Source organism: Apteryx rowi, unplaced genomic scaffold, assembly GCF_003343035.1.
Source record: "Apteryx rowi isolate R43461 unplaced genomic scaffold, aptRow1 scaffold_17, whole genome shotgun sequence".
NCBI classification, from domain to species: Eukaryota; Metazoa; Chordata; class Aves; order Apterygiformes; family Apterygidae; genus Apteryx; species Apteryx rowi.
Genome location: NW_020447974.1, coordinates 35,323 through 62,127, shown reverse-complemented (window position 1 = coordinate 62,127; position 26,805 = coordinate 35,323). Strand labels below are relative to the sequence as shown.

Genomic DNA, 26,805 nt, shown 5'->3' with positions numbered 1-26,805 from the left:
TAAACTGCAAATAATAGCATTAAGAAAAAAAATGATAGTAAACATTACCAGACATGCAAAAAAACAAATTCCCCTTTCAGAGGACAGAAAGCTACAGTAACTCCACTGAATTCATAACTTTTTTGCGCCTTGATACTCGATTAGAATTAAGTAACTATCAATATACAAGGCAACTAGACTCATGTAATCATTTCTGCACACATAACAGAAATTAATTTTCATCTGTTACAGAAGGATTTGAAACAAAACCAAAGACCTAAACAGTTGAAGTTTACAGATGCATGCATTTGCGACTTCCAATTAGTTCCAGTTTCTGTTGTAGTCCATCCATGTCAGAACACTGCACTGAAATACACTCTGAAAATTCAGGAAATTTTGAATCAAATCCAGATCTGAATGCTGTAGCTGGGGATATTTTAGTTACAACGCATCTTGTCCCAAGCCACTTAAACTAATACAATTCAAGGCAATCTCCAGTGTAAGCAATGCATTAATTCATATATGACAATTATTCAAAGCTTTTGAGTTCTGCCATATAAGAGTCCAAGTTATAGAGACATTTTGTTTTGTGGCCTGAAACAAGTATCACTGATCATTTTTAGTATCCTGGAACAAGAAGATCGGTAACAAATTTTCATGACAGACACACACTCAATGAGATTATAAATTAGTTTCCCAAGAGAAGGTTCACTAATAAGATTGGATTTAAAATTTAGGTCACTTACTTTAAGACTCAGCTAATGGGCTAAAAAAATGAGTCAAACTTCATAACATAAATTCAGATTCAATCTTTTATACCATAAAAATTAGCACCATTGTAAAGTTGCAAAGAGTAAGTTTCATGTAAAATGAAATGATCTAATTGTAAAATGCATTTGAGTTCTCCTTGCAGAGAGGTTACTTCTAAAAGAAAAATAAAATATTCTGTATTACATTATGAAGTTATAAAATTTAAGCAATTAATTTTTAGTGCTGTATAAGTCTGATGTCATTGAAAAGATAAATTTGTGAAATTTCTCTTCATTTCGATGATTTACTGACTCTATCTCAAACATGCTGCTTCCTTTATTTTCAAATGTATTTACACTACCAGAGCTATATTCGTACAAAATATTGAACAAGCAAACAAATTCTACCTTTTCTTCTGTAATGCTGAGAGGTGCTGAAAGAGTATAGAAATCCTTTAAGTACTTGACAATCACACAAGAAAACTGATAGCCTGATAAGGTCAGAAATAGGCCACTTGGCTTGTCTTGCACAGAAATAATGTATTATGAACTCATACTCCTAACTTGTTCTGAGCGCTAGAAGTTCTGCTATAAGAATATACCAATAAATTTTCCACTTACATGGCAAAGGAATGTTTTTAATGTATTGCAAATCTATCTGCCTTACCTCCTCCATTTTTGGCACTGTCTGTAACTTACCATTTCCATTCTCTAGTATGGGCAGTGGCTCTCTGCAGACTGCTGTCTTTCTCAAGGTTTTCATAGTCCTTTGAACTTCTGCCAGCAGCACCGCTTGTATTGCCTCAATATTCTGTCATGGATGCAGATTATTACTGGATGATATCAGTATTTCAGTTATTTGTTTGAAATTATCAAATACTTAAATAAGAACCACGAGTTTAAGACTGTTCCATTGGACATCATCAGAAAGACAACATTTACCAATAGCTTCCATGCAGTGATAATCATTTGTCTCTATAGAGATACTAGAAATAAATGCTAACTGGATAGCAGTAAAATCGTGCAAGTTGTCAATGGTGACTGCTGACCACTAACTGAACATTCATTTTCATTAATCTCCAAATCTGAATCAGGAGTCTACTGCCTATTTGATATCAAGGAGACACGCCAGTATATGTTAGTGAAGCATTGACAGTGAGATCAGCTAGTAAGAAATATCTCCAATTGTTTCATGTGTGCAACAATAAGCTGTATACTCTGAGTAAGGATCTCAATTTGACTTTTTTCTTAGAACTTTGGGGGTATAGTCTGTCTCTGAAAAGCTTCATTAACGTTTTCCTATTAGTGGTGATCGCCCATTCCTCTAGCTCAACCACACTAATACTGTATTTTTTGTCTAATACAAGGAGAAGAAACCATTCCAAAAACTCCTCTTAACCATAAGGAACATCTGCTGGAATTATGAGTAGTTTATAAACAGCACTTGCAATACCTGTTGTACAACATATGGGTGTTAAGACAATGTAGTGTGACAACAGTATGACAGGGTTGTTATTTTCCCTTCTCTTCTCTTCACAGGAGAAGCACAAGGAGGACTGGGAAAGTTCAAAGCCCTAAAGCACATGGAGACCTTTCATGAGGGACTCAATCTTTTGCAGTCCTGAGTAAACTTCAGCGTGGGGCAAAGGATAGCCTGCATACCTTTGCCTAATTCTGTATGTCCTACAGAAAAGAAATATCATTTTCCCTCCCTCAAGAAGGTGTTTATTCTCAAGTGCAAGAAATTTCATAAAGGACAGAGATTCTAAAGTTTTCAGGACAGTGTACCACACATCAACTTAAATATGAATTTAAATTGATATGCAGTCTCCCTTTAACTTCCTGGAAGAGAGACAAATTCATCTCATTAATCAAGGATGGTTAATTCCTGGGCTGTCCACACACATTTCCAGCTGTTGTTGCAAATTCAAGTCACTAAAATGAACAAAGGCTGTAGATGTCCTTTGTGAACAAAATACCGTCTTGCAAACAAACATACCACAGCCAGGTAGGTCCACAGTGTGAAAATTCACAGCAAGTGAACCGAGCTCTATGCATTCTGACATAGCACAAGTCCTTCATCTTATTATAATGGCACTTTATTTTACAGGGGAAACCAAAGGCAGCTTCCACTTCCTCACATCCATGCAGCCCTGAGCTTTGGGGATCACAGATCCCAACCTTACAACAAACTCTTACAATAAATCTACAATGATTAAGAAAGAGAAAGAAACAGAGGCATGAGCTGATTGTCCTAGAAAATTTCTGGCAAAAAATACAGTTCTGCAGGTGCATGCAAAAGAACTGTGCATATTTTTCAGAAAATGTCCCTTTTGTTGGGAGACATGCTGCATGCAGCCTACAAAATTGTCCTTTTTTTTAATGGTTTTCTGATCTGCTAAGAATCTGTCACAAATCTGGATCAGATATTCATTACCTGTATCACTGCTGTGTATGCCAGCCAGGCAGCATTTTTAATATTCAATTTCCTTCAACATCTTAAGAAAGTGTTGCAAATGGCAGAACATGATATTGTGGAGGTACCTGTAAATCTCTGCATGCTACTTGTCTATCCCTTTGTTGAATCCACATTTCCACAGTGCTCAGTGTGGCTTCGCATCTTTAGTTTTGCCCTCTGTATCTTCCCCAACAATTCAAACACCTCATCTAACATTATCAGAGTTAAAAAAAAATCTCCAGAGACCTCACCTATTTCTACCACAAAACAGTCTTCAATTTCCCATGAGCATCCTTCATTTTCTCTGACAGTTTCCAGTATCCTTTAGCATCTGTCTGGACATTTACATTGGCTGTCTTTTTGGCTACTAATATGTGTGTTCATCTTTTCTCCCCATAACACTGTTGTAAATATTAGCCGCTTTTGAGATGGGATTATGATATATGACAGAAATTATGCTTCTTCTAAGTGTATGCATGACAAAGTATAAATAGTACATGTCCAACCATAAATATGGATATTAAAAAGCGAAAGGTAATTGTTTGACTATGAGGATCTGCAGCAGCAATACTAGAGAACAATTCAGAAGGTAAGTGAAGAAGAGTTAAGGCAAGCAGAACTGTTACATCTATACTAAATTGTCCTTTCTATGCTTCATCCACTACTTCCAAGGATTGCTATTGTCTTTATAATGACTGGTTCTGAGGAGAGAAGGCGCGAGACATAGCTTCTGCAGCTGCCCAGGCCATAACCTCCCCAGGGCTGAAGCTTCCTGAAGCTGCCTGCCAGCTGCCTCCATAACACAGAGCCACATCAGGGAGCAAAAAGGAACTACAGATCAAAAACATCAGACTTGCAGCACCCAGGATGCTTTTCTCTAATTCTGACAGCCACCCCCTACTACAAAAACAGATAGAAATACAAAGGTGGGGGGAAGGAAGAGAAGTCTGCAGTGCACTGGCCCAGATGATTTTTGAGCAGTTTTTGAGCATAGATTAATTTTTCATTCTGAAGATCAGCCTAAACAAGGCACAGCTACAGAGGGGATCCACTAGCTAGCAACTGTCAGGAGAATTCTCTAGACACTGATACTGAAGTCACTTGGCTTCAAGTAAAGAGCCAAACACTGTAAAAACATAAATGCATTTAGAGTTTATTTTACTGTATAGTAAAACATGGGCATAAATAAAGAAAATATTAGCTTCTCTGAACTACTTTCAGCTCACAGAGACATCCTTTATATGAAGTGGCCTATGCTTTCAAAGGAAGGTCTTTTGTAATATGTCTTAGAGTCATCCCACCTTATTTTCGATATTTAATGGAAATGAAAAAACTGAAGTGAAAAAGTTACAGATGCACTGCAGGAATCAAGAAAGAGAGGAGAAACTCCAGAGATGATTCATTCCTCCTAAAATCTGAACAGTCCTTCCATGACATCTTTTCCGCCCTGATGAAAGGAGGCGGCTAAAGCAACTACTCTCCTCATGTAGACGCTTATGTCAGAGATCTAAATATGGCATTAATAGTTTTCCCAAGGGGAGAGACTATGCTAAGTAGCCAGCTGAGAATAGAGGATATAAATTTTCTTGTACAGAAAAGGAATACTACAAGATCAGGATTGGGTGGGAGGGCTGGGCTTCCAAATCAGGCCCTAAGAGTTGTACATTAAAGCTATCAGAGGTAACGGAGGAACAGATTATTTTAAATATGAAATAAGGACAATTAATGGCAAAAGTAAAATCACTTTTCCTTCATACTGAATATTTTAGGGCAAGCAATTCTTTTCATCCATATCTCTGAAAAGGGCAGTACACTTAAGTAATTTTGGGTTGAGTGAAACATGGTATCAAGAAGCTATATTTTACCTGAAAGAACAATAAAATGCACAAAAAGACTTTTCCTTTAAAATTTTCTGAGAGGGGAAAAAAACCCTGGAAATATTTCAAAAATAGACAGGTTTTTGAAATTTAAGACAGAAAAAGACCTCCCAAAGCCCTTCAACTTTAGTACGTCAGTTATCAGGCACTGAAGTCCAAATCAATCATTTGCAGCAGGTTCTTTCAGTTTGCTTATTTGCACAGAATTTGTTAACAGTACTGTAAAAAGACGAGGAATCAAAAAAAACGCAAGTCCTTTGGATCACGTTTGAGAGTCAGTATCCATCACTGAGAATAGCCATACAAAGAAGTTTTTAAGAGGAGGATAAATACTGATATTTTGGATGAACATATCCAACTGCTTAATCATGCTGCTCAGGATTCGTATGTTGGCCATGAACCTCTGCTTGTACAAAGCAAGGGTTACAGAGCCACCCTACAAAGCATACAAGGTTGTTGGCAGCTGATGACCACAACCTATTGCCAACATCAAAAGTGATTTTGAATGTTACAATACTTACAGCAGTTTGGCTGCAAACAGAAAAAAAGATGTATTACAAAGCTGGTTAACAAAGCTCATTACAGCTACAAAGCTGTCAAAATAATGACAGAATTTGAGTCGAGCTGATATGCATGATATTTGCAGTACTTGACAAGGTAAGCGTCAAGTTAAATTTTAAGTCTTTTCATATGAAAAAAGTGTGAGGTAGCTTGTTCCACACCTCCTCCTCCTGCACACTAACCTCCTTTGGTAGATAAGACCTTTTTCATTGTATGAGTTGCTAAATTCATTGGAAACTAATACATAGATCTCACATAATCAGTTATACTGCAAATACAAGTTTTGCGACTATACAACTCTGCTCTGTAGTTTCAGCAGCTGGCCAGGTCAGCAAGGGATTATAAGGATTTCACTTGACAATTGCAGCTATTGAAACTGAGCTCCTATACTTGATTATTTCAGTAAAAGGATTCCAAAAAGAAAAAGAATCTTATTGTAAGAGGAAATGGGGCAGTCTGTGAGGGAAGGAAAATGTTGAAATAATGTGGAAGATGTGCAGACAGTGGGGCAAATAATAAACAACTGAGAAGTTCAAGATAAAATGCTGAATTAGATTGAATGTGAATATTTGCAGACCATTACTGCCTCTGTCTAATAGAGCAGGGGATCATCACAATGATACTCCTGCATGCTTCTCAGCCCTGGAAAACATTCTCATTTCAGATGCAGAGAGCTGTATTCACTTTAACAAGTAACATCATAAAACAAATTTGGGGGGCGAAGGGAGGGAGGAATTAAATCTCTTGTGGACCAAGTGCTCCTGTCTTCAGTTTCATACTCCTGAACATTAACTAGCTCAAGCTACCATGCAAGTTTATTTGAATACATATTTCCAAAATGAAAAATGATTTCTACATTTCACTATTTAACAGACTATCTCACAGTTACCTGATGACCCTAAAGAAACAGTAATTAATCTCCCTAGAGATCAGAATCTTCACCAGCAATAGGTACAAGCTTAATCTGACCTAGGAACCTGTAATTTACTAAGTTTTCTAATGGTTCTTGAAAGGAATACTAATGAGTAAGGATTTAGGATTAATTGCACATCCATTTAAGAAGGCATTCTGTATTTCTTCTATAATACATTGTTATTGACGTAACATTATAGACCTCTTATTTTCCTGGAGCACAAAATGGCATTTGTAATGTAAGTCACATCTGATCATTAGAGAAAAAGTTGAATCGGATCTTTTAACATATGCTATGAACAAAAAAACGTTAGCAAGAACACCTTACTTCATAATTATTTTTGCTACATTATATCACCTAGATTAAACCCTAGGAGGACATTTATTTTCGCGTATTTATACATGTACTTAAAGCCAAATAGTTTCATGATTAACATATCTCTCACTGAAATAGTCATGTACTTTTCACAGATCATACAAATGGCAGGATTTACGTAATAATTTCACCATAAATCCATAACTATCACATTACATTACACATTCAAAATACTAAATTGCAGCCAATGTCACTTAAAGTCAATGTCACAATTGTAACAATTGACACAGACTATTTCCTACCTTTATAGATTGATCACTCCAACAAAAAATGAGTTTCATCAGTGAAATATTCCCAAAATCAGGGGAATGAGATCTACTTTTATCTGAAAAACATACATAATTTATGAACTCAAGCTATACATACAAGTACATAAATAGAAAATATTTAAATAGATAATATTTAAAGTATGTAACTATAGGTATTGTTATGCAAGTTCTGAAACTACAATATGTGTGTTTTTTTTTTTAACCTTCAAAACAGTACCGGCCTATACAAAAACACACTGAACAACATTTTGTATAGTTACAATTCTGCATGATTTACTTTTCTGCTCTTATAGGGCAATGATACTAGTATATGGTCAAAATGGCTCACTGGTTATGCTTGTAGATATGAAACGAACTCTATTTATGGATGGATTTGTATATGATTTTTTATTACTACCCATCCTGACTTTTCAGATGATTTTCAAAGGAATGTCATGGTTTTGAACTGACAGTTGTGCTAGTTTAGTCCAGTTCTTCATCTGGGCTTCAACAGACTAATATGACTTATTTCAGTACTTTGCCTAAAAGGTTTGATGCCAGACTTATAAGTTGGGTAAACTGGTTGTATGATCTTTTGAGTTCACACAATCTCTGAATGCCAGTGCCATGTCATATCTTGAAGACAGGAAGCTGAATAGCAAGTGGCAGCTGTAAGCGTTTCAGTAGCAAGTTCACAAGTATTCTGACCACCTAATGCGTTGTCCTCCACTTCGGATTCCTGGAGTGGAGACTCAGGCTTGAAAGAATTACACAGATATCTGCACATAATATACACTAGTGTAGTCTGAACGGGCTTGGTATGCTATTCAGTAAATGACTATATAAATGTTAATAAAGAAAGACTGAATCATTGAAGCAATGCTGATGTGAATTAATGGCCTTTTTGATTGTTACTAACTGACACAAGAGCTAATCTGAGGCTACTTTAAACACAAATCAGCCTTTCCGCAAGGACCTCCAGTGATCAGGAACAGTACAGCAAAGATGGTAACTACCTAGCCTAATCCTTTGCTCAGGTACAAGACAGCTTGACTTCAGTTTTGTGTCTCATGTATGCAAAGAAATATTAAAAGCTACTCTTCTAATTTGGTTGCGTTCCCATCACTTTTCCACAGGCGTAATTCTATACAGAAGGTCCAGAAGGGTCAGCAGAATCAAGATCTAACATTGTTCGTTCTGCTGCCCAGTGTATCCTCAATGCTAAAGTGTTCATTCCTAAAGTAACTGTGAGATCTGCAAGGCTCAGATACAATTGTAATTTGCAAATCCCCCCCAAAATTGCGTGAACTAGGAGATGGGATTGAATGACCTAAAGAATCTAAGGTAGTGTAACTCATATCCCAGTAAAATTACTTTTATGTTCATCAACATTTTAGTCATCTCTATACCACCTCCATGCCATTCACCTAGTTAATGTCTATAATCCCTTAATTTCCTGTTCCATCTCTGTCTTCCAACAGGCATTTTTGCTATGTCATCATAGCTTCTACAATTACGAAGAGATGCAGAAGGAAAGGTATGCTAAAAGCTGGGTTTAGATAGGTATTTTAAGGCTTATTTACACACAACCTTTTCTTCTCACATAGTACAGGGTCAAGATTTGACCTGAAAGAATTTGTATCATCAGTCTAGACAGGACTTAGCAAATATAGTGTGTTCATATTATAGTCTAGGTAATGCATACTGACAAATAACCATACTCTGTTTAGCTTTTTATTTAAACATTCTTTGGTTAGTTGCATGTTGTAAGAACAAACATATCGACTGGCTTTCAGGCCAAGATTGGTGAACTATTCCCTGTGGGATGTTAATGTGAAGAGATTATTTTATTCTGCCCTAAGCCAAAAGTCTAAGGGCATTACTGAAAAGTCAAGATAACTCCTGTATTACTAAGGCAACAGTTTGCTTGAAGGATTGTATATGTTGTTGGGCAGGTATGTAATGGTGTTGAGGGAGATAGGGTAGAAAAAAGACAATGTTTGTCTTATTACATTTCTATTTTTTTTCAGATGGCTAGAAAATGTCCTTTGAAATGCAACCAAGTATTTTCCCATCACACAAAAAATGTCTTTGATTCCAGTATTACTTTACATTCAATGTTTTGCTTATATGCTTTTGGTATATTCACAGATAAATGTAACAGACTAGTGCAGTTTCAGTGTTTGAAAACTGAAACTCCTCCAAACTAAAGAATGTAAGTGGCAAGGTTTTAATATTGCTTAATTTAAGCGTGCTTTATCAACAAAATGCATGCAAAAATACACCATTAAAAGCTAGTATCACCACTCCATATACTCACTGCTTGATAAGTCCGCATAAAAACTGGGGAACGAAGAGCTGATTGCTTCCACGTTTCGCCACTTGTTATGTACAGACTCTGACTTCTGTGGACTAAAAGAATATTAAACTATTAAATAAAAAATGAACATACTTACAACAAAGTTGTATCTGTTTTAAGGTAGTGACTGACTGCTGTCAATTACTAAGAACCATAATTTAGTCTCTTCTCAAAAATCACTTGTATGCTTTCACCCTTGAAATTCACCTCACCATTGAAACATGCACACGTACACAAATCCTGAACAATACTGTCCCGATGCAGGAACTTTAGCATTTGGCCCAAAATTTATTATAGCTAACTTTCATATTGTATTATAGAAACAAAATCATATGCAAAGAATTAAAGCAAAATATCATTTTTGCAAAGTATTTGTGCTAGTTTGGTGATAAATCATTTAAAAAAAAATATTGCAACACTTGGGACTTCAACAAATAGCTGCGATTTAGGGGACTTGTTCAGGAGCCAAACTCTTGAAGACAAAGAAAGAATATGGGAGGAGGGAAAGGAAGTGAAAAATATTCCCAAACCCTTGTACTATTTTAAATACGTTTGTTTTAATACTACGCCATAGTGACCCTGAAAAAAATATATTAGTTGTCATTTTTAAATAATATATTTCACCTTTCAAATTCACTATAACAAACAGTAATTTGTAATATTTTAAAAGCTTTAAGATTCTAAACAGCTCTGAAAGCTTTCAGCTTGAGAACTTTAAGGAACGTTACAGATACAAATCTCAAAATGCAGCAGGAGAAAACTAATCTTTTGGAGATCTATTTCTGCTAGCTTCCTGTTTTTTCATGACCATATTGATAAGGAATAAGGTATGTCAGCAAAAATGGTCTGGACTATGAAATAAAAATGTAACATAAATGTGTACTGATGCTCTTATCAAAAAGGATACCTTAACTGCTCTGTCCCACTTTTGTAATCTGACATTTTACTGCAATTTCCCTTTATTTTTTAAAGATCAGGTCAAGTTGCAAAAAATAACAGATTTACAAACATTTTTATGAACAGCATGTAAACTCAACTACTGGTGTTCCTAGGGTCATGTTTTTCATACTTTATTCTTTTTTGGATAACAAACAGATTTTTGTGAAAATATTTAATCCTGTAAAAACACTTGCTTTAGGGTTTTTTTGAGGGGAGAGGGAGGGTTGTTTGTTTTTGTTTTTTAAAGACAGATTAGTAATCTGATAATCACTGTTCACTGTTCATTCACTGTTCACTATTTTCCCATTCCACAGATTACACTCATCCAGTCAGGTAGCTAATAGTTCACAGACAAACAATAGCCTGAAACTTGCTGATCCAAACCACTGGCTTAAAACTTAAGAGCTGGTCAAGAGTTCTCCAACCAAATGTTTTTCACTGGGGAACGCTGATCTGTCAACCCTATGCTTTAAGCAGAAACATATGTCCCCATTTTGACAAGGACAGAATTTCTGGTCAAAATGAGAATATCAGACTCATCCCAGAATGCCCAAAAGACTATGAACTGACAAATGCATTTTTCCAGTTCTGATTCTCCAGTTTTTTTAATATATTTTATATATAATGTATATAAATAAATAAATAAATAAATTTACAAAAGAGCCTTTCAATTTCCTGTAATAGCAAAATCATATCAAGATATGCCAGAAAACAGGGATTTAAATTTTATTATTCCATTCCCCAGGTCAAGGCCATAGTCAACTGACAATAAGATAATTCTCCCTACAGCCCAATGTATTATATGCAAAGTGGATCAGCATTAATAGAAGAAAGTTGGAATCCCAAAATTACTATAAACCAGTAGTTAAGGACACTGTGCTGGATTGCAGGGAATAAACATGCAAGTCCATTCTCTAACATCAAAGTGTCCAGGGATTTGAGTATCAGCCAAAAACATATTCAGTGTCCTAGTCACTGGACAATCTGTTCAGATGTTCTTCTTTCTCTGATTTTCATTTGAAAGTTTAAAAGCTTCACGCTTCCTGGGTTTGTGCCAACGCGACAATAAAAAGTAAACCTTCCCAGGACTGAGAAACTCACACAGCTTTACTGACAAACTCCTGAAAGGAGATCAGAATGCATTTATCTTTCATGTTAGTAACCAAAGTAGTAAGAGTTATTTGTATTGCAGCAATACTCAGGAGGCCAGTAATAGGCCAGGACTCTTAGAAGTTGTAAAAGCACAGACCAAACAGCCATTCTCCCCTAAATCTTGTAAATTAGATAATCTGCTCAGCTTTTACAGTGAGGAAATTACATACCTAGACTGTTCCAAAGTTGTCACACTGACTTCCAATTTCTCCAGCTCATTGCTGGATCTCCTCTCACCTTTCCCCACACTGGGAGGGCTGTAAGCACCCTTGCCGGGGCAGGAAAAAAATTCTCCTCCCTTCTTTGTCCCACTAACTCCTTCCACAAATGGTGCACGAATTGTAATTCAATACTTAGTTTTTCCCTTGAGCATGCAGCAGTTTCACCTATACCAACTATCCAGCAAATTGGTATGGCTACAAGCTTCTACTTTTAGATGGTAAACTGGACAAAATAGCACTTGCTTCGTTTTTTTGAACCTTTGACAGAAGTACATTATAGCATTTATTCACTATTATAATGAACAAAACTCATTCCAACCCTGAACACAGAGCAAGGAATGAATAAGGACAAGACATACAGAAAGATTTAAAGAAAAGATGAGTGTAGATTGTGAGAATTCACTCTCAGGCCTCAATTATTTGCATGAGGAAGAGGTGAAACGAAGGCTGAATTCCAAAACTGCGGAGAACAGGCAAAATCCTATTCATGCTACGTTTATTCCTAGGGGAAAAAAAGGAAAAGGGAACTTCATATGAAAAGGGCTTTTATCCCCAGCTGTAGAGAGGGAGATACCTTTGTTTATATATAACTGGTTTATAAATTAAGTCACTAAGTAGCTGGGCTGGTTGTTATGAATTATTATAGCTTCTGATGTCAACAGAATTTTGCCTCTACATCAGCACAGCACCTGCATCACTGCATCCTGCACAATAGCACATGCAAAATCTTTGTACAACTTTGCGCAGCTATGACTGATTAGCATTCAGAATGAACCAATGGAAAAACGGTCTTAAATTAAGACATTAAAAATAATTTCAGTTAGCAAAACTATGTCTTCAATACTCAGACACAAAGAACTAGCTCATGAAAGTACATCATGCCTTTTTGTTTCCTAGACTTACCAGGAGGCTCGGAATTGCTTCTTTTTTTTTTTTTTTTAATAGTAATATCTGAAGACAACTGAAGTTCATTCTCTTGGAATTCATGTTTGAGATGGCATCTTAGAAACATCCTTTAGTATAAGAGTATATGGTAAATATGGACCAACAGGCAACATGATTAGCAATAAAAGTAATTGAGAAATACTTGTTTGCCCTGCAGGATTCTGCATATCTCCTGAGATATCCTGAATTCCTAGAGCTTTGTGGGAGATGAATAGCCTTTTGCATCATCAGGATCAGTATCTTCTGCACCCCTTCTTGTCTCTAAGCCACAGCATCAACAACACTGAGATACTGAAATACTAAATAAAGACCAATTCAGGTTTGCTGAACAGTCTATGGACAATATCCATTGCCTGATTAGTATGCTCTATTTGGCTTGGTCAAGTAATGTTGAACACACTTTTTTCCTTAATGCTGAAAAAGCATTCGGTCAATAAGTATGTTTTGAGTAATGTAAGTATTATTTGGGATGGTTCTCACTATATAGGCGCTGATGAGGCATTCATTCCCAGTAGCTGCCATTATTATTGTTTTTTTTGTACTTTAGATAACAGAACTAGGACAGATTGTTCTCGTCTGTCATGTTTTATTTATCTGTGGAGCCTGGGGTTTGCATGGTAAAGGAAGTATATTGCTTACAGGGAGTGGAAGCTAAAACAGCACAAATATGTCATGCGCATCTCAAAATGTGACTGAAGAGACCTTGGTATTTTACTTAGTTTCAACAGTGAGGAAAAGACTGATTTTTGGAAAGATAGTGTGAAGCTGGATAATTCAAGTCTAGTTCTGTTGAAGAAGTGTCTTGCATCTGTTTACTTATCTGTTAAATAGAAGAACAGAGTACTTAACTTTCTGCTAAATCTCCTTTCATGCAAAGGACGTCCTATAAGAAAATTCCAGAGAATGAACATAGACTCCATTGCATAGGCCCATATTTAAGAATAAGAGTATTTTTCATGTTTTTTCAATTTTTGACCGTTATTAAGGAAGAAAAGACTCATAAGGAAATGGTTCTTACCTTTCCATTTCACTTGTTACTTCCAAAGACATGTTAACTATCCTGTTGATTAAAGCTATTCTGCTTAATAAGAATACAGTTTCTGATCCCTGTGATCCATGAATATTATTTCCTGGTCCATCCTTCTTTTCAGTTTGTCCTTCAGTTGCAGAAAGGTACTTGTTTGATAAATCAAGCACTCTTTTTGAAAACAAGTTGATTACTGTGTGTTCCTCTAGCACACCATGATCAGTACAATTCCATCCTGGCAACATTAGTGATATGTGATTTTCATTTGACACAAGTCCAAAAGAGACTGGACACTGAAGCTTCAAGATACCTAAGTAGGTAACACAAAGATTGTCTATTTCCTTATCTACACCCCATGGTAAGAGACATGACAAAAGCAGTTTAGCTGTATTGGTAATGTTCACATCAGTGTTTCCTGGTGGCTGCATTCTACCTTTTCTTGAACTCTTCATTTTTTTCTGTCTTTTCATGCCACCACTTTCTTCCAAAGGCCTAACTGCATTATTATCTCTATGGACCTGGTTTGCACAAACAGTATTTACTTGCCCATCCAGCAGACATATGGAGCCAGCAGTTTTATTTCTTTTTAATGTCAGTGACCTTTTTTCAGCAGTACTTTTGGCTCTTTGTAGAGTGTCATACTCATGGAATGAATCTGATGACTTTAATCCATTGAGTTGAGATGACAGCAGAAGTTCAACAAGTCTTCCGGGATCAAATAAGAGAACATGAAAGTTTACATTGTTCCATTTTGTCTTAACTGGTAAAACAGTAAAGGACTGTTGGATGTGGCCAGTATCAGTTAGCTGAAAGAAAAATATTATATATTATGTGTCCAAATATAAACCCATAATATTTTCTAATTTTCTAGAGAGTTGCATACAAAAAAGGCCAAATCCACTAATTCCATTAACTTCAACCTAATCATCTTTATTCATTTCTCAGACAGAAAGGAAACAGGTTTTTGGTCATAACATCATATAAGGGCAGACACATATACATTTCAACATTATAATCCAGTTTCCCTAATCTCTTTGATTATACAGCCATGCTATAAATTGCTTATATCTTTGCCAAAACTCAGGCATATATTTCTTCTGCTAGGTCTCATTTCAAACTGAAGGGCTCTTAGGAAAGTTAAAAATACAGCTAGGAAACAAAACTTCCAATGATGCAAAATTCCTGCAAACCTTGAGAATCTATATGCCTTGCAGCAGCAATTTGAAGTATGTCTAAGATAAGGACTATGCCTTTTACCACCTCAAAACGTGCATAACTATTTTAAAATTACTAACTTATGAGTTAAGTCACATATGCTTTGTCAGCATCGAGAACTTGCATAATTAGACCTCCAGTTATAGAGTTATGTTGCTTAAATGAAAAGAGTTGAGAGGAAAAACAACAGATCTACTACAATCATTGTGATCATCTGACTTGACCCTGTGCCACTGTATTTGCAACCTGGATCTTTCTAAAATTTTCCCATACTACTTCACCCATTTTAAAGTCCATTCAAGGCAACAGATTTGCATTTCAGTTCCACATCCTGAAGTGATAACTGTACTGGAATAAATACAAATGTCCACCATTGCTGTTGTTAATGAATACCCAAAATTGTTTACAAATCCTCATAGACTCTGGCAGAACTGCAGATCTGAGAACAGCTACAGTTACTCACAGCTTTGGACTGATATATTAAAGTATGATAACAGTAACCTAACCATGATGAACTACAGTACAGTGTCAGTAGTTGCAAATCAAGTTCAAAATTATATATATATTTACCTAGTTTTATTCTTGTAGTTTCATTTTTAAATGATCAACCGTCATTAAGAACGGGAGTATATACCTTTTAAGGTTAGAACCCATTTTGGTTTGATCAACATCCCAGGAATAGGGTAGATTAAGCTGTGAGGAGGGAATCTGTTTGGACACTTTGAAAATCAACTCCTTTTACAGATATCACAGAAAATCTTACCCAAACAAATGCCTGTCAAAAACATCTGTGCTTGACATGAGAATCTGAGACAGGATTTCGTCTAAGTATACAGAAAGAATACAATATCTGAGAAGATTAAGACAGACAGAACTATAATCTCTATTAGGACATAAATTCTATAGATTAGTCATTCTCTAAGTAGAACTTGTAGAAAGAAGGAAAGAGCAAGAATGAATAAAAATATTCACATAAAACCATCTGACTAAATGCAGGACACATGCAGGTGGGAACAAGATCCTAAGGATTAACAAATTGTTAAGATAGGGAAATTCCAAAGTCTATCTTGTAGCCCTCAGGATATTTCCCTATATATGGAAACCACCGCATACTTACTTTTACCCCCATTTCCAATTTAGCATGATTTCTTCAGGAGACACACTGTTTTGGCCTTGTGCACCAGCCAATTTCCGAGACTCTTTAAGGGGAGGAAATGCACAGCATGTTCCCTCAGATCCTTTATTCCAGTCAGGATACACTTCAGTACTCAGTTTCCTACAAGTCTGAGAGCTCAGAAGAACACTGCACATTCCTGCTGCCCTTCTCCCCATAAAACGCTCTGTGCCTGCATATTCCCAGCAACACAGACTTAGTAGGCTTAGGAAAGCCAAAAGATCTTATTAATAAGAGCCCAGTAAAATATCAACCTCTTTTGCCGCTTCCTTTTTTTATGGTAACAGAACTGAACCTACCTACCACCTAATGAAGAGACTGCAGTAATAATGCTCCCAGTACTAAATTATGAATATTCTAATACTAAAAGGATTAATGTTTCTATAAAGCCTAATCTCCTCCTCATTTTTAACTTTCAAGATGAATTTTAAAATGTAAAATAAAAAGAAGGTTTGAAATAATCACTTTAAAGCAAAAAGTTGAAATATTTTATAAATGTTAACCCTGGTCAAGATGAATTTTTCAAAGTTTTTGTTTTACTATAGGAAATATTAGACAGAATCATAGAAGTCACAGAACTGTTTACTAGAAAGAACCTCTGGAGGTCATCTGACACCTTCTGCTTGACACACATTCATGTCACTGATACTTTTATGACACTGTTGGTATGAAAAAACATGAAAAATGTACAATTTTATCTGGAACAAAAATCTTAGTATTTCTGCATGTAACTAAACAGATGTATTAGAAACTGAACGAAATGAAAGTGAGTTTAAGAATATTCTGATGAATTTCCACTGCAACAACAAAAGCAATCTAAATGAGCTCGCAGAAGAGCAGCTACCTTCTTTCACTGCAATAATCACATCTTACTACCAAGGGACACTCCATGAAGGTCCTCTGAGAATCATCCAACAGTAATGTTAAGTTATGAGATGGTGATACAACATCTTATATCAGAATTCTGCTGTACCCTTTAAAAAGGTGTATCTTTTACTTTCAGGGGAAGAGCAGACACAAGGCAGACATTCCTCTTGGATGCTTATGCCCTTATCCTAAAGCACTTAGGAATCATATGCTTTGTCCTGCACAAGGCCATGCTCTCAGCACTTCATTCATTCTAGCCATTTCACCTTTACAGGCAAGAACATGTCAGTAGGAAAATAGCATCAAGAAGCAAATTTTCAGCCCAGTGGTGCTTTTGCAATAAGGCAACAGCGTCAACTCCCACATCATGAAATTACAGGCTTTGCTAGATCACTGTTAGTTTTAATTTTTCCTTGTGATAATTTTATTAGAGATATTTCACTAATATGAAGTAGGAACTGCTTCTGCTGAACAAGAGCTCATCTTTAAAAGAAGCCATCAGCAAATAGTGGTAAAAAGGGTAACAGCTGGATTTAACTTGAATGCAGTCTTGATTAATTTGTCTTCCTCAAGACCACTCCTTTCACATTAGAAACTGATTTTATAGGATTAACTACCCTTAAAGTATTAATATTGTGGTTACAAATAACAACATTGAAAAAATTTTGCCCTTCTATAGACTATAAACTATTTGGCCTATTTAATTTGAGGTAATTATATAATTTGACCTTATACTATTTAGAGAATGATGTTCCTACCAGATGAGGATACACTCTAAATCCATAATCTTAAAGCTCTCCACAGGGAGGCATAAGTAAGAGATTATAAACTGCTTGTTCAGGTTTTCTTTCTATCCCTTTCCTTTTCTTTTTTTTTAATAATATATTGCAGTAAGCAGTAGGATTATTTTAATCTTCAATTATGCTGTTTCCTAACACACAGGAAGAAGCCCCTGGAATGCAGACACTGGACTTCACAAGCTAGCTTTGACATGTACAGAACCCATTGTTATGATTTGGCTTACCATTTTCATTGCCTCTGTTCAATACGTTTTTATTTGGTTGATTAACATTTAGTAAACCCTTAGGAAAATCACCATCCAGATAAAGAAAAATACTGTGACAATGTCAATCTGTTGATGCATCTGGTGATACTACTGTGTGTGAAGTCCCAATAAATGTTTATTGGCAATATGAAAGCTTATTGACATTGATCCTAAAAGCAGCTACCAAGTTATCTGAGCTTTCTGCCATAGGCATTTCATTCCAGTGAAAGAAGGTGGACATCTAAACCTTTACACATAAAACGCTATTTAGGAAATATAGACAAACTATTCCGTGTAACAGAAAATGACAGAAAAGGAAGGAAACCCATAAAACTGAAAGAGAGAGCTGGGAACAGTGTTTGATGATGGATATCGAGAAGTGGCTGAAAAATTATTTACATTCTGAACAGTGTTTCCCCAGAAGTGCTTTACAAAAATAACATCTCACTATATACAGATAAGCGTTATCTTCAATTGCTTGATAGAGAAATGAACACATGAAGAGTTTAGTAACTCAGTCTCAAAAATCAGGCTAATAACAGTAGCAGCAGCAAAGCAAGACCTGTCTCTCAACCACATGATCTAACTCTGAGGCCTCTTGCCAACAGACTGGCTTCAGTAATAACAAGATTCCACTTTTTTCCTTTTCTGACCATTTTTGCTTAACTCAGTCTCAGCTATCATGGGATTCTCCTTCCAACCCAAACTGCTGTCTGATAGTACTGTACATATCCAGATATGAAGCCATTCAAACCTTTACATTACCCCAGTAACTTTCAAATTATACACGTCAAAAGCAAATTAATTACAATATACACGAATGCTTCCTTCAATTCTGCAAGTTGAATGACCATACTGTAATGTATACAGCACAACCTACAGATTTTGATAACCACCATTTCAGAAGATAATGAAGAGGCATGTTCTTTTCCTAATTTACCATTGTAAGTCTTCAATGTCATTGCTGATAAGACAACAGACTTTGATTTCCTATTGATAGACCTCCCCCGATCACCAATTACTGCTATTATTTAGCTGAGCAATCAAGAGGGTTTTTTGTTTGTTCATTTATTTTTAGTACATCTTCTGGAAGCTATTATGAAGACAAACAGCAAACTGTATGACCATTCATAATCACACAGCTTCCATCCTGATCCTCCTTCATAGCTTCACTTGTTCACTGGTTTAGTAATTTTAACCAGATTTTGGAAAGCTGCTCTTTGTGCTCTTTGTCATTGTACAAGCATATGAATCTGAACTGTCAATACAGGTTAAAGTCCCAATGCACTTCAGTTGTAAAAATAAGCTGAATGTGCTACCTCACTCTTGTGCATCACAAGCAATAAGTCTAACAAGGAACCACTTGGAAGGATGCCTATAGTAGCCAAGAAAGCTTAACTTTGGCAATAAGAAAAGTCATTTTTATAGTAAAACGTAAATATTGTCATGCTCAGAGCTAGATTTTTATTGCCATAATATAGCTTACCACTTTTTTTGTTTGAAAGTGAGTAGGAATTACTTTTTAATTTTATTTTGCATACCTATGCATTGTTTCAAAATTAACCCAAAAGCAACATCAGCCATCTTAGTTGAAGTATTGGCTAGTCCCTAACAGACACTGATGATTTCACAAGGATTTGATGTTTAATTCTAACTTTTTAATTTAAGCTTTTCCAAAGCCCAGAGTAAAATAGTTTACTATTTTTAGAATCAACTAACAAAACACCATTTGAAGCTGAATAGTTCAGTAATGAGACTAGACCTCCCATGTTCAAAATACTGCCATTTGTGTGCTGGTACCATGCCTGTTAACAATTCAAACTCAAAATATTTATACTGCTTGGAGAGATCTGCATTGCTCAATAATGCTCCCTTTGAGGCTTTCACCCGTAAGCTTCATAAAAAAAAGCAAGAAGTCTGGCTACAGACATAAATTAGTGTCAGATCCTGAGACTCATGGACCTCTTGCGCATGATCTCTGATTGAACCAGAGCAGAACAGGCCTTCTAAATCCAGGGAAGAACAGAATTCAGGGAGACTCTGAAATGGCAGGCTACACTCCATGCATGGCAACTTCCACCTCTGTAACAGCTCCCTACTTTGCTACTGAAGGTGCTTGAGCCAGGACAAGACAAAAGCCAGTGCAACAAACTTTGCAGACACACTTTAATCAAGTCCTTCAGGCATGCAATCCATTCCTGCTTTACAAATCTTTACCAAATCACTTTAGCATCCAAGGAAAATAATCCCTTTTTTATAGTGGAGGGGAGAAGAGGAAAAAAATAGCAGCATCCTTTCCTTGCCATGGCCCCCAAACACATCAATACATGCTATTATCTTTAACAGGTTTAAGACAGACATACCACATAAAAATTTCATGGGAAGTACAATTCAAATGCTATCTTACCTAGCTGCCTTCTTGTCTCTAAAGACCCTTTTCCACTGGGATCTAACTTTTTCTGGGAACTCTATTCCACTTAAAATACACACTTCCATTAGTTGGCAGTGATTGCCATATTTTTTCAACTCCTCATATATGTGTACTTTCTCCACACACACCAACTTTCTTTGCTAGATGCATTCTATTGCTGGTTTTGTGCTAAAAATGGATTTGACAAGAATGGTCTTGACGTTCGTTTTACATAAAGGAAATAAAGTGGCAGAATCACATGGTTAATTTTAGAAGAAAAACCAGTCTCAAAATATACTTAAAGGTCACTTCGATACTACTGAAAAGAAAGGGCTCAGTTCTCACTGTGTGGGCAGTATTAATTTGTATGTAAAACAAGTCCTAAAGTATAAGATGCGACTCTCTTACAGACTTTTAGCCTTCTTTATGTATTATGCATTCACTTTACTGCAAACATAACAATAGCGTAAAAAGTAAACAAAAATTTGGCCTGAAAGTTCCCAGTGCCTACAACATGCAGCATGCTATATAGAGCCTTATAAAGCATACACTATTCTGCTGATTTTAGTCAGCTATTTTCTTTAATTTTGTAAAAAAAACATGGGTTGCAATTGCCTATCTTTATATTCTCTGAGAGTATGATTTGCTCCATTAATATGAAACTCTTAAGTCAGGAAAAAAAAAGAGTCCTCTCCTTTCACACTGCCTAGCTTCCATCCCAAAAGGCACAATAAAATGTTAGACAAAAATTGAAGAGCTTATTCTTGAGTGAAATTTTGATCAGATTTTGCTGGGGGTGAGTTTAGTCAAAGCCCTGTCAAAGGAGACTGGAAGATCCATTCATTAACATCATATAAGCTTTCTTTCTTTCTTTTCTTTTCTTTTTTTTTTTGTAAATGTTCTGTCTCTTGATATTCATCTGAGATTTTTGGTAGCTTTATAGTTTTCTAATTTGACCACCATTAAAATATAGGCCCTTAATAGGTCACCTTAATTTATGCTCAGTGAAGGGAGCATCCAAATACACAATAGAAGTCAGTCTGACACAAGCAGTAGATCTTCAATCTTAGGCTTAGTTCATTATTAAATATACATATAACAAAGGAATCTGCTAACTGATCAATTAAATATCACCACCCTATTGGGTCTGCACATATGTATGCATATTCAGTGAAGACACACTGCACAAAGGACAGGTGCTTCACCCTTTCACACAAGTATTTTTAAGCAAAAAACAATGTAGTCATTAAAACCATGCCAATTTATAGTCTGTCTCTAGAAGTTTCTTTGTATCGTAATTTCTGAAATACTACAATGAACTTTTTTAGACTACAAGATCACTATACTTATTTCAATGAAATTAACCTGCATTTGCTTTCAACTTCTCATGTCATTTCCGTAACCTGACCTTTAATTACAGGACAAAGACAACAATTTCTGTTAAAACATTTATGTTTGAATTGTTTACTTGTCAGTACCTCTGTGGCAATCAACATCCATAATAGTGGGTTTTTTTGTTTTTTAAATGAAAAGCTGAAGAACCTCAGTCATAGAAATGAATGAAGCAGATGGGGCGGTAGAATTTGCCGCCCAAAATTTATTGAGGGCTAGGAATTTTCTAATTCTCAATCATGCCAGTCACTGGGATGTCAGCGGAGGTTCAGAGATCCTCACTTTTCTCTGAATCGGGTCCCGTCATTTCTCTGGCTCTAGGCTTATAAAAATAAACATGCTGTCACACATGGTTCCTTGTAAAAGCTTGTCAGCTACCCCTATCCCATCTCTTGTATTTACTTCCTGGAGCTGGAAGAATTGCTTTAACTGAAACAGCTACATGGCTACCTTATCTAGGGGTCTTAAACATGAACTTATATTTCTAAAGACAGCTCATTTCTATTCCCCAAGATGCTCTGTCCTTGCTGGCAGGAAGTGATAAATATTTTTTGATTCGGAACAAATATATGGAATAGCTCTATAAATGGCTTTATCTGCACAGACCTTTTTCTGTTTAGCCCCTGTAACAAATATAGTAATATTACATATATTATACATAATGGGAGAAACAATTATGTTAGGGGACATGTTTGCAGGACATGTCTTGCACAAATTATTTTGCAAAATACAAAACTTGTAACTGCCTCATGAAATTGTCTCACAAAACAAATACATAAACAATGCACAAAATGGATGGCACAGTGGAAATTAAAGCATTAAATTTATTTCTAAATCCTCTGAGCCCTGGGTTGCTGGAGATGGTAGTCAATAGTAGTTTAAAAAAAAAGATTGCCTCCTTGAAATGTGCTTGGTGGACAGCAGCTTCATGATTGGCAGCACAAATAGAAGACAAACGAGAAAGCCTTCAATCTGCAGCTGATGCACAGGAAGAACATGGGGAGCTGAGTTTACAATAGAGAAAACATTACCAAGCTAATGGCACAGGCAATCATTTGACCACCATGCATCTCTGATAGCAGCAGGGCATCCATTTTCAGTTAAGTGTTAGAGTACCTTTTTGCTTTCTCTGACCACTGCAGGGGTAAAACAACCCCGTGCGTGAAACCCACTGACTGGTAATAAATTACTATATTGGATACTTTTTGTTTTCTTTCAGCAATGACTTTACTGTGTATTCCTGCTATCATTACCAATTAAAGTGGAGATCGCGTTAGCAAGCCATATCTAACTGTATATCAGTCCCTATGCTCCAATTGCTTTGGCAAGTATCATAGGGTCAAGAGGCTCCTTTGACCTGTATCAGCTAAGTCTCTCTGACCACTCACTATTTGAAGCAATCTCAGCTGAACAGATGGACACTTTTGCAGACTCTATAAAGCTTAGAATATAAAGATAAATGAAATTGTGTTTTGGACTTCAAACTGGTTTATGAGCATAAAATATTGCTGGCAAGTTCCACAAAAAAACTGTTTTCAAATAGCACATCTTAAATCTATCCTATGAATACAGCACCTCTTCATCTACTGGTAAACTGTATTTTTTTGTAGAAACTAAAAAAAAATAAAAACTTGATATAATTTACATGGCTAGTTATCACAAATTCACTTTTGAATTTTAGAAAACCCAGGTTAATTATTTTAACTGGTAAAAAATGAGCAAGAAAACATAATCCAGCCTTTTACCACAATGCTCACAAAAAGTAGTGCAGCATACTGCACGTGGTCAAACAAATCATTCAGTGGAGGAATACTAAACCAGTTAGATACTATAAAGCATTTGGAGAAGGCTCTGACCTTCATTTTAAATTTCTCTGATCTTAAGGTTGTTTTTTCTTTGGGGGGGGGGAGGGGCAAGCCCTTACTCTTTAAATTACTGCACCAAGATTTTAGTCATACTACATTTAAAAAAAGCAAGCGTGATATTCCCTGGGTGATGCTTTGAAAAACTGGTAATAATTAGATATAAATGTGGTCATACCATCATATTTATGCGCTTGTAACTGAAAAACAATCTCTTATTGTTCAACAATAACACTGAACAGTCTTTTATATGAGCTAAATCACATCAGCAGACCTGCCTGGTTAAGTTCAAAACCAAGTAACAAATGTTACATAGGCTTAACGAAGTTTAGGGTTGAAAATATCTGAACAAGTTGCATGAATCCATGGGATACAACTATTTTTCTTTTAAGCCTGGCTCAGCATTCAGCAGAATAAGTCCTCAAGATGTAAAGTCCTGATCTGCATCTTTTTGCAGAAGACCATGGATGTTTCATAGCGATACCATCCCAAGACTTTCTCTAGTCCTTCATTCTAATATCACCTCAATTCAATCAAACATTCACAGTAGTCTCGCTGACAATAAACTCACCATTATTTGTAAATGCCTACCTCCTGGAGCTTCAGGATCCCCTGAATTTAAGGAGCACAGTTTCTAACAGACACAGGCAGGAAAAGTTTGAAGGCCTACCCCCTCTAAAGCAATGCTGGCCTTATGCATAGAATGAGGATCATATAGAGTCAAATATTCCCATAGTGGAAGACATTCCTACTGCTTAACTTCAGGTACTTAATTTTCTTATTAGCCAAAGGAGAGAGGTAAGATCTCCTTAAGTGGGGGGGGGATACAGAGCACCTAAGTCTTTCTCTTAATCAATGGATTAAGATCCATTCTTAAGATCCGAGTCTTTCTCTCACTGGAGAGGCATTTTTCTTCATTAACTAAAAAGGATTCAGATTAATTCCAGATAACTTTATGCATCTCTTGAGGCAATCTCACAGGGCATACATGCCACAGGCTCTCTCTAGACTCAGTGGCAGTAAACTAACATCTCCAGATGTTAATTTAGATTTTTGGATGGCCTTACTTTTTGGCAACAAAGGCAGGAAGAACCTGGGCCTCACCTACTGTTAGGCAGCAAGGGTGGTGCTTACCGTTTAGTAACTTCGAATACTCCCCGTTGTTCCTGTCTATGGTCTACATCCATATACTGCAAATAATTGTCCCACAGCCCTTTTACTATATATTTTCTTCAGTTCAACAAGAGTTTTCTCTCAAGTCAATATTCTCTGTGTTTTTCTTTTTTCAGAGTGAGTAAACGAATAACTTTTCACGTTCATCTACCCTTTATAAACATCAGTACCCGCATACAAAAAACTAAGTGTCCAATGCCTGGAGTCGAAAGTGGTGTCCCAGTTTGCTTTCACAGGCCAGTTCATGCCTGACCCGAGCCCTCATCATTTGTACAATGCAGTCCCAAACAAAAATTTCAATTCATGATGAATTTTTCCATATGAATTGGTTTAAAGAAAGTGTACTTGAACTTACTTTACACTTCTTTCATTACATTGCTCATTACAACAACTCTGATTGTATTACTGAAGATGTCCAGGTCTGAACTGGAATCCACCTCCCACACAGAAATGCCTACAATATTTTTTAACCTTGCATCAATGTTTGTCCATCAATTTAACTGCAAAATAAGTAGAGGCAACCTCTTTCCTTGTAACACTAATTTCTCCCTTTTTCTTATCCCAGTGGAGAACACTAATCTCTTCACAGCACTTTGACCAGTAATCACAGCGTCACTTTTGATAAGTCTGTGGCAAAATGAAAGTAATTAGGCCAAGGAGGAGTCTTCAAGCTCAAGCTGTGTGATGAAAGTAAGTACAAGTAGTACAATGGACCAATCAACTGGATAAATCCACCTTTTTATCAAGAATGGAAGACCAGTGGACAGGCAGATTGTAGGCCAGATGGATCTACTGGGCTCAAGAAATTGATAATTGTTTAGGGAAAATTGTTAGCACACTTATCGCTTAATGCAGACTGATATGAAAACTGGAAGTTTCTCACCCTTTGTTTTGATGTTCACACTAGCTCTCTCTCTCCATCAAAAATGCTGAACTTAAACTTTTTACTGGATTAAATGTAAGCGTACATAAACAAGTGTTCCTGGAGTCATACCGTAACACTACTGATATCAAAGAATATTCTTCAGATTAATTTTCAATGCCAGATAACAAATCTACATTTTGTTTTCCACAAAATATTTGAAAATATAACAGCATGAACTTTTGCTTTGCTCTAGAATTCAACTTACTGTCTGGGCACACCCTATCTGAAAGATGAACCTGAATACAATGCCTTTGACAAAGTCACTTCTCTCTAATTTTATTAAAAAGGAGTATCAAAATGAACTGTGGATCCATTCATCTCAAATAAGACCTATTTGTCTTCTACATTATGGACAGCCTCCGCACCATGAAAACCTTAGAGGGAAAGGAAGTGTTTTTATATAAAAACACCTATATAAAGTCTTATTAATTTATATATTTAATATTCAAATACTATTTCTACTTCTTCATACACTAACTTATCTGGAATGTTGAAGTAAATTCTTTAACCAAAAAGGATACATCTCTAAGATATATAGTGCCCAGAGGTCAGTGACAGCCAAAATAAATAGTAGGTACATTTTCAACCACTTAGGAAAAGTTTCCAGCCTGACTCAGCACTTAGGAAGAAATGCCATAAGCTGGAATCTCTCACATGTGTTTCCCAGATCATCAGCTGGACAAACAATACCACAGCAATCCATAGAGTACAGAACTGTCTCATGGATTTGGGAACTTTATACTCAACTTACAGGATGAATGAACATCTGAGCATCTGTGAGAATAATGAGGAACTATTAAGAGATATTGCCAACACGACCATAAAAGGAGGTTAAAAGCATGGAAACATTGCTTTGTGCTAAGAAGGTTTGGTAGATATAAAAATTAAGTTACCAAAACATGGCTGGCTGCTGACTCCAACTGAAACAACATATTTGTC

The 26,805-nt window shown here is 36.2% G+C and overlaps 1 protein-coding gene across 1 annotated transcript in view; it reads right to left on the bottom strand.

Moving 5' to 3' along the window:
- Window positions 1-26,805, bottom strand: part of WDR72 (WD repeat domain 72) — a gene marked incomplete at its 5' end in the record, with an annotated part of 107,081 nt that overhangs the window by 46,339 nt on the left and 33,937 nt on the right. Inside the window, 4 exons of the mRNA XM_026060535.1 lie at window positions 1,428-1,539; window positions 7,155-7,237; window positions 9,481-9,572; window positions 13,795-14,609. Of these exons, the coding sequence (XP_025916320.1) occupies window positions 1,428-1,539; window positions 7,155-7,237; window positions 9,481-9,572; window positions 13,795-14,609 (1,102 nt within the window). The remainder of the gene's footprint in view (window positions 1-1,427; window positions 1,540-7,154; window positions 7,238-9,480; window positions 9,573-13,794; window positions 14,610-26,805) is intronic.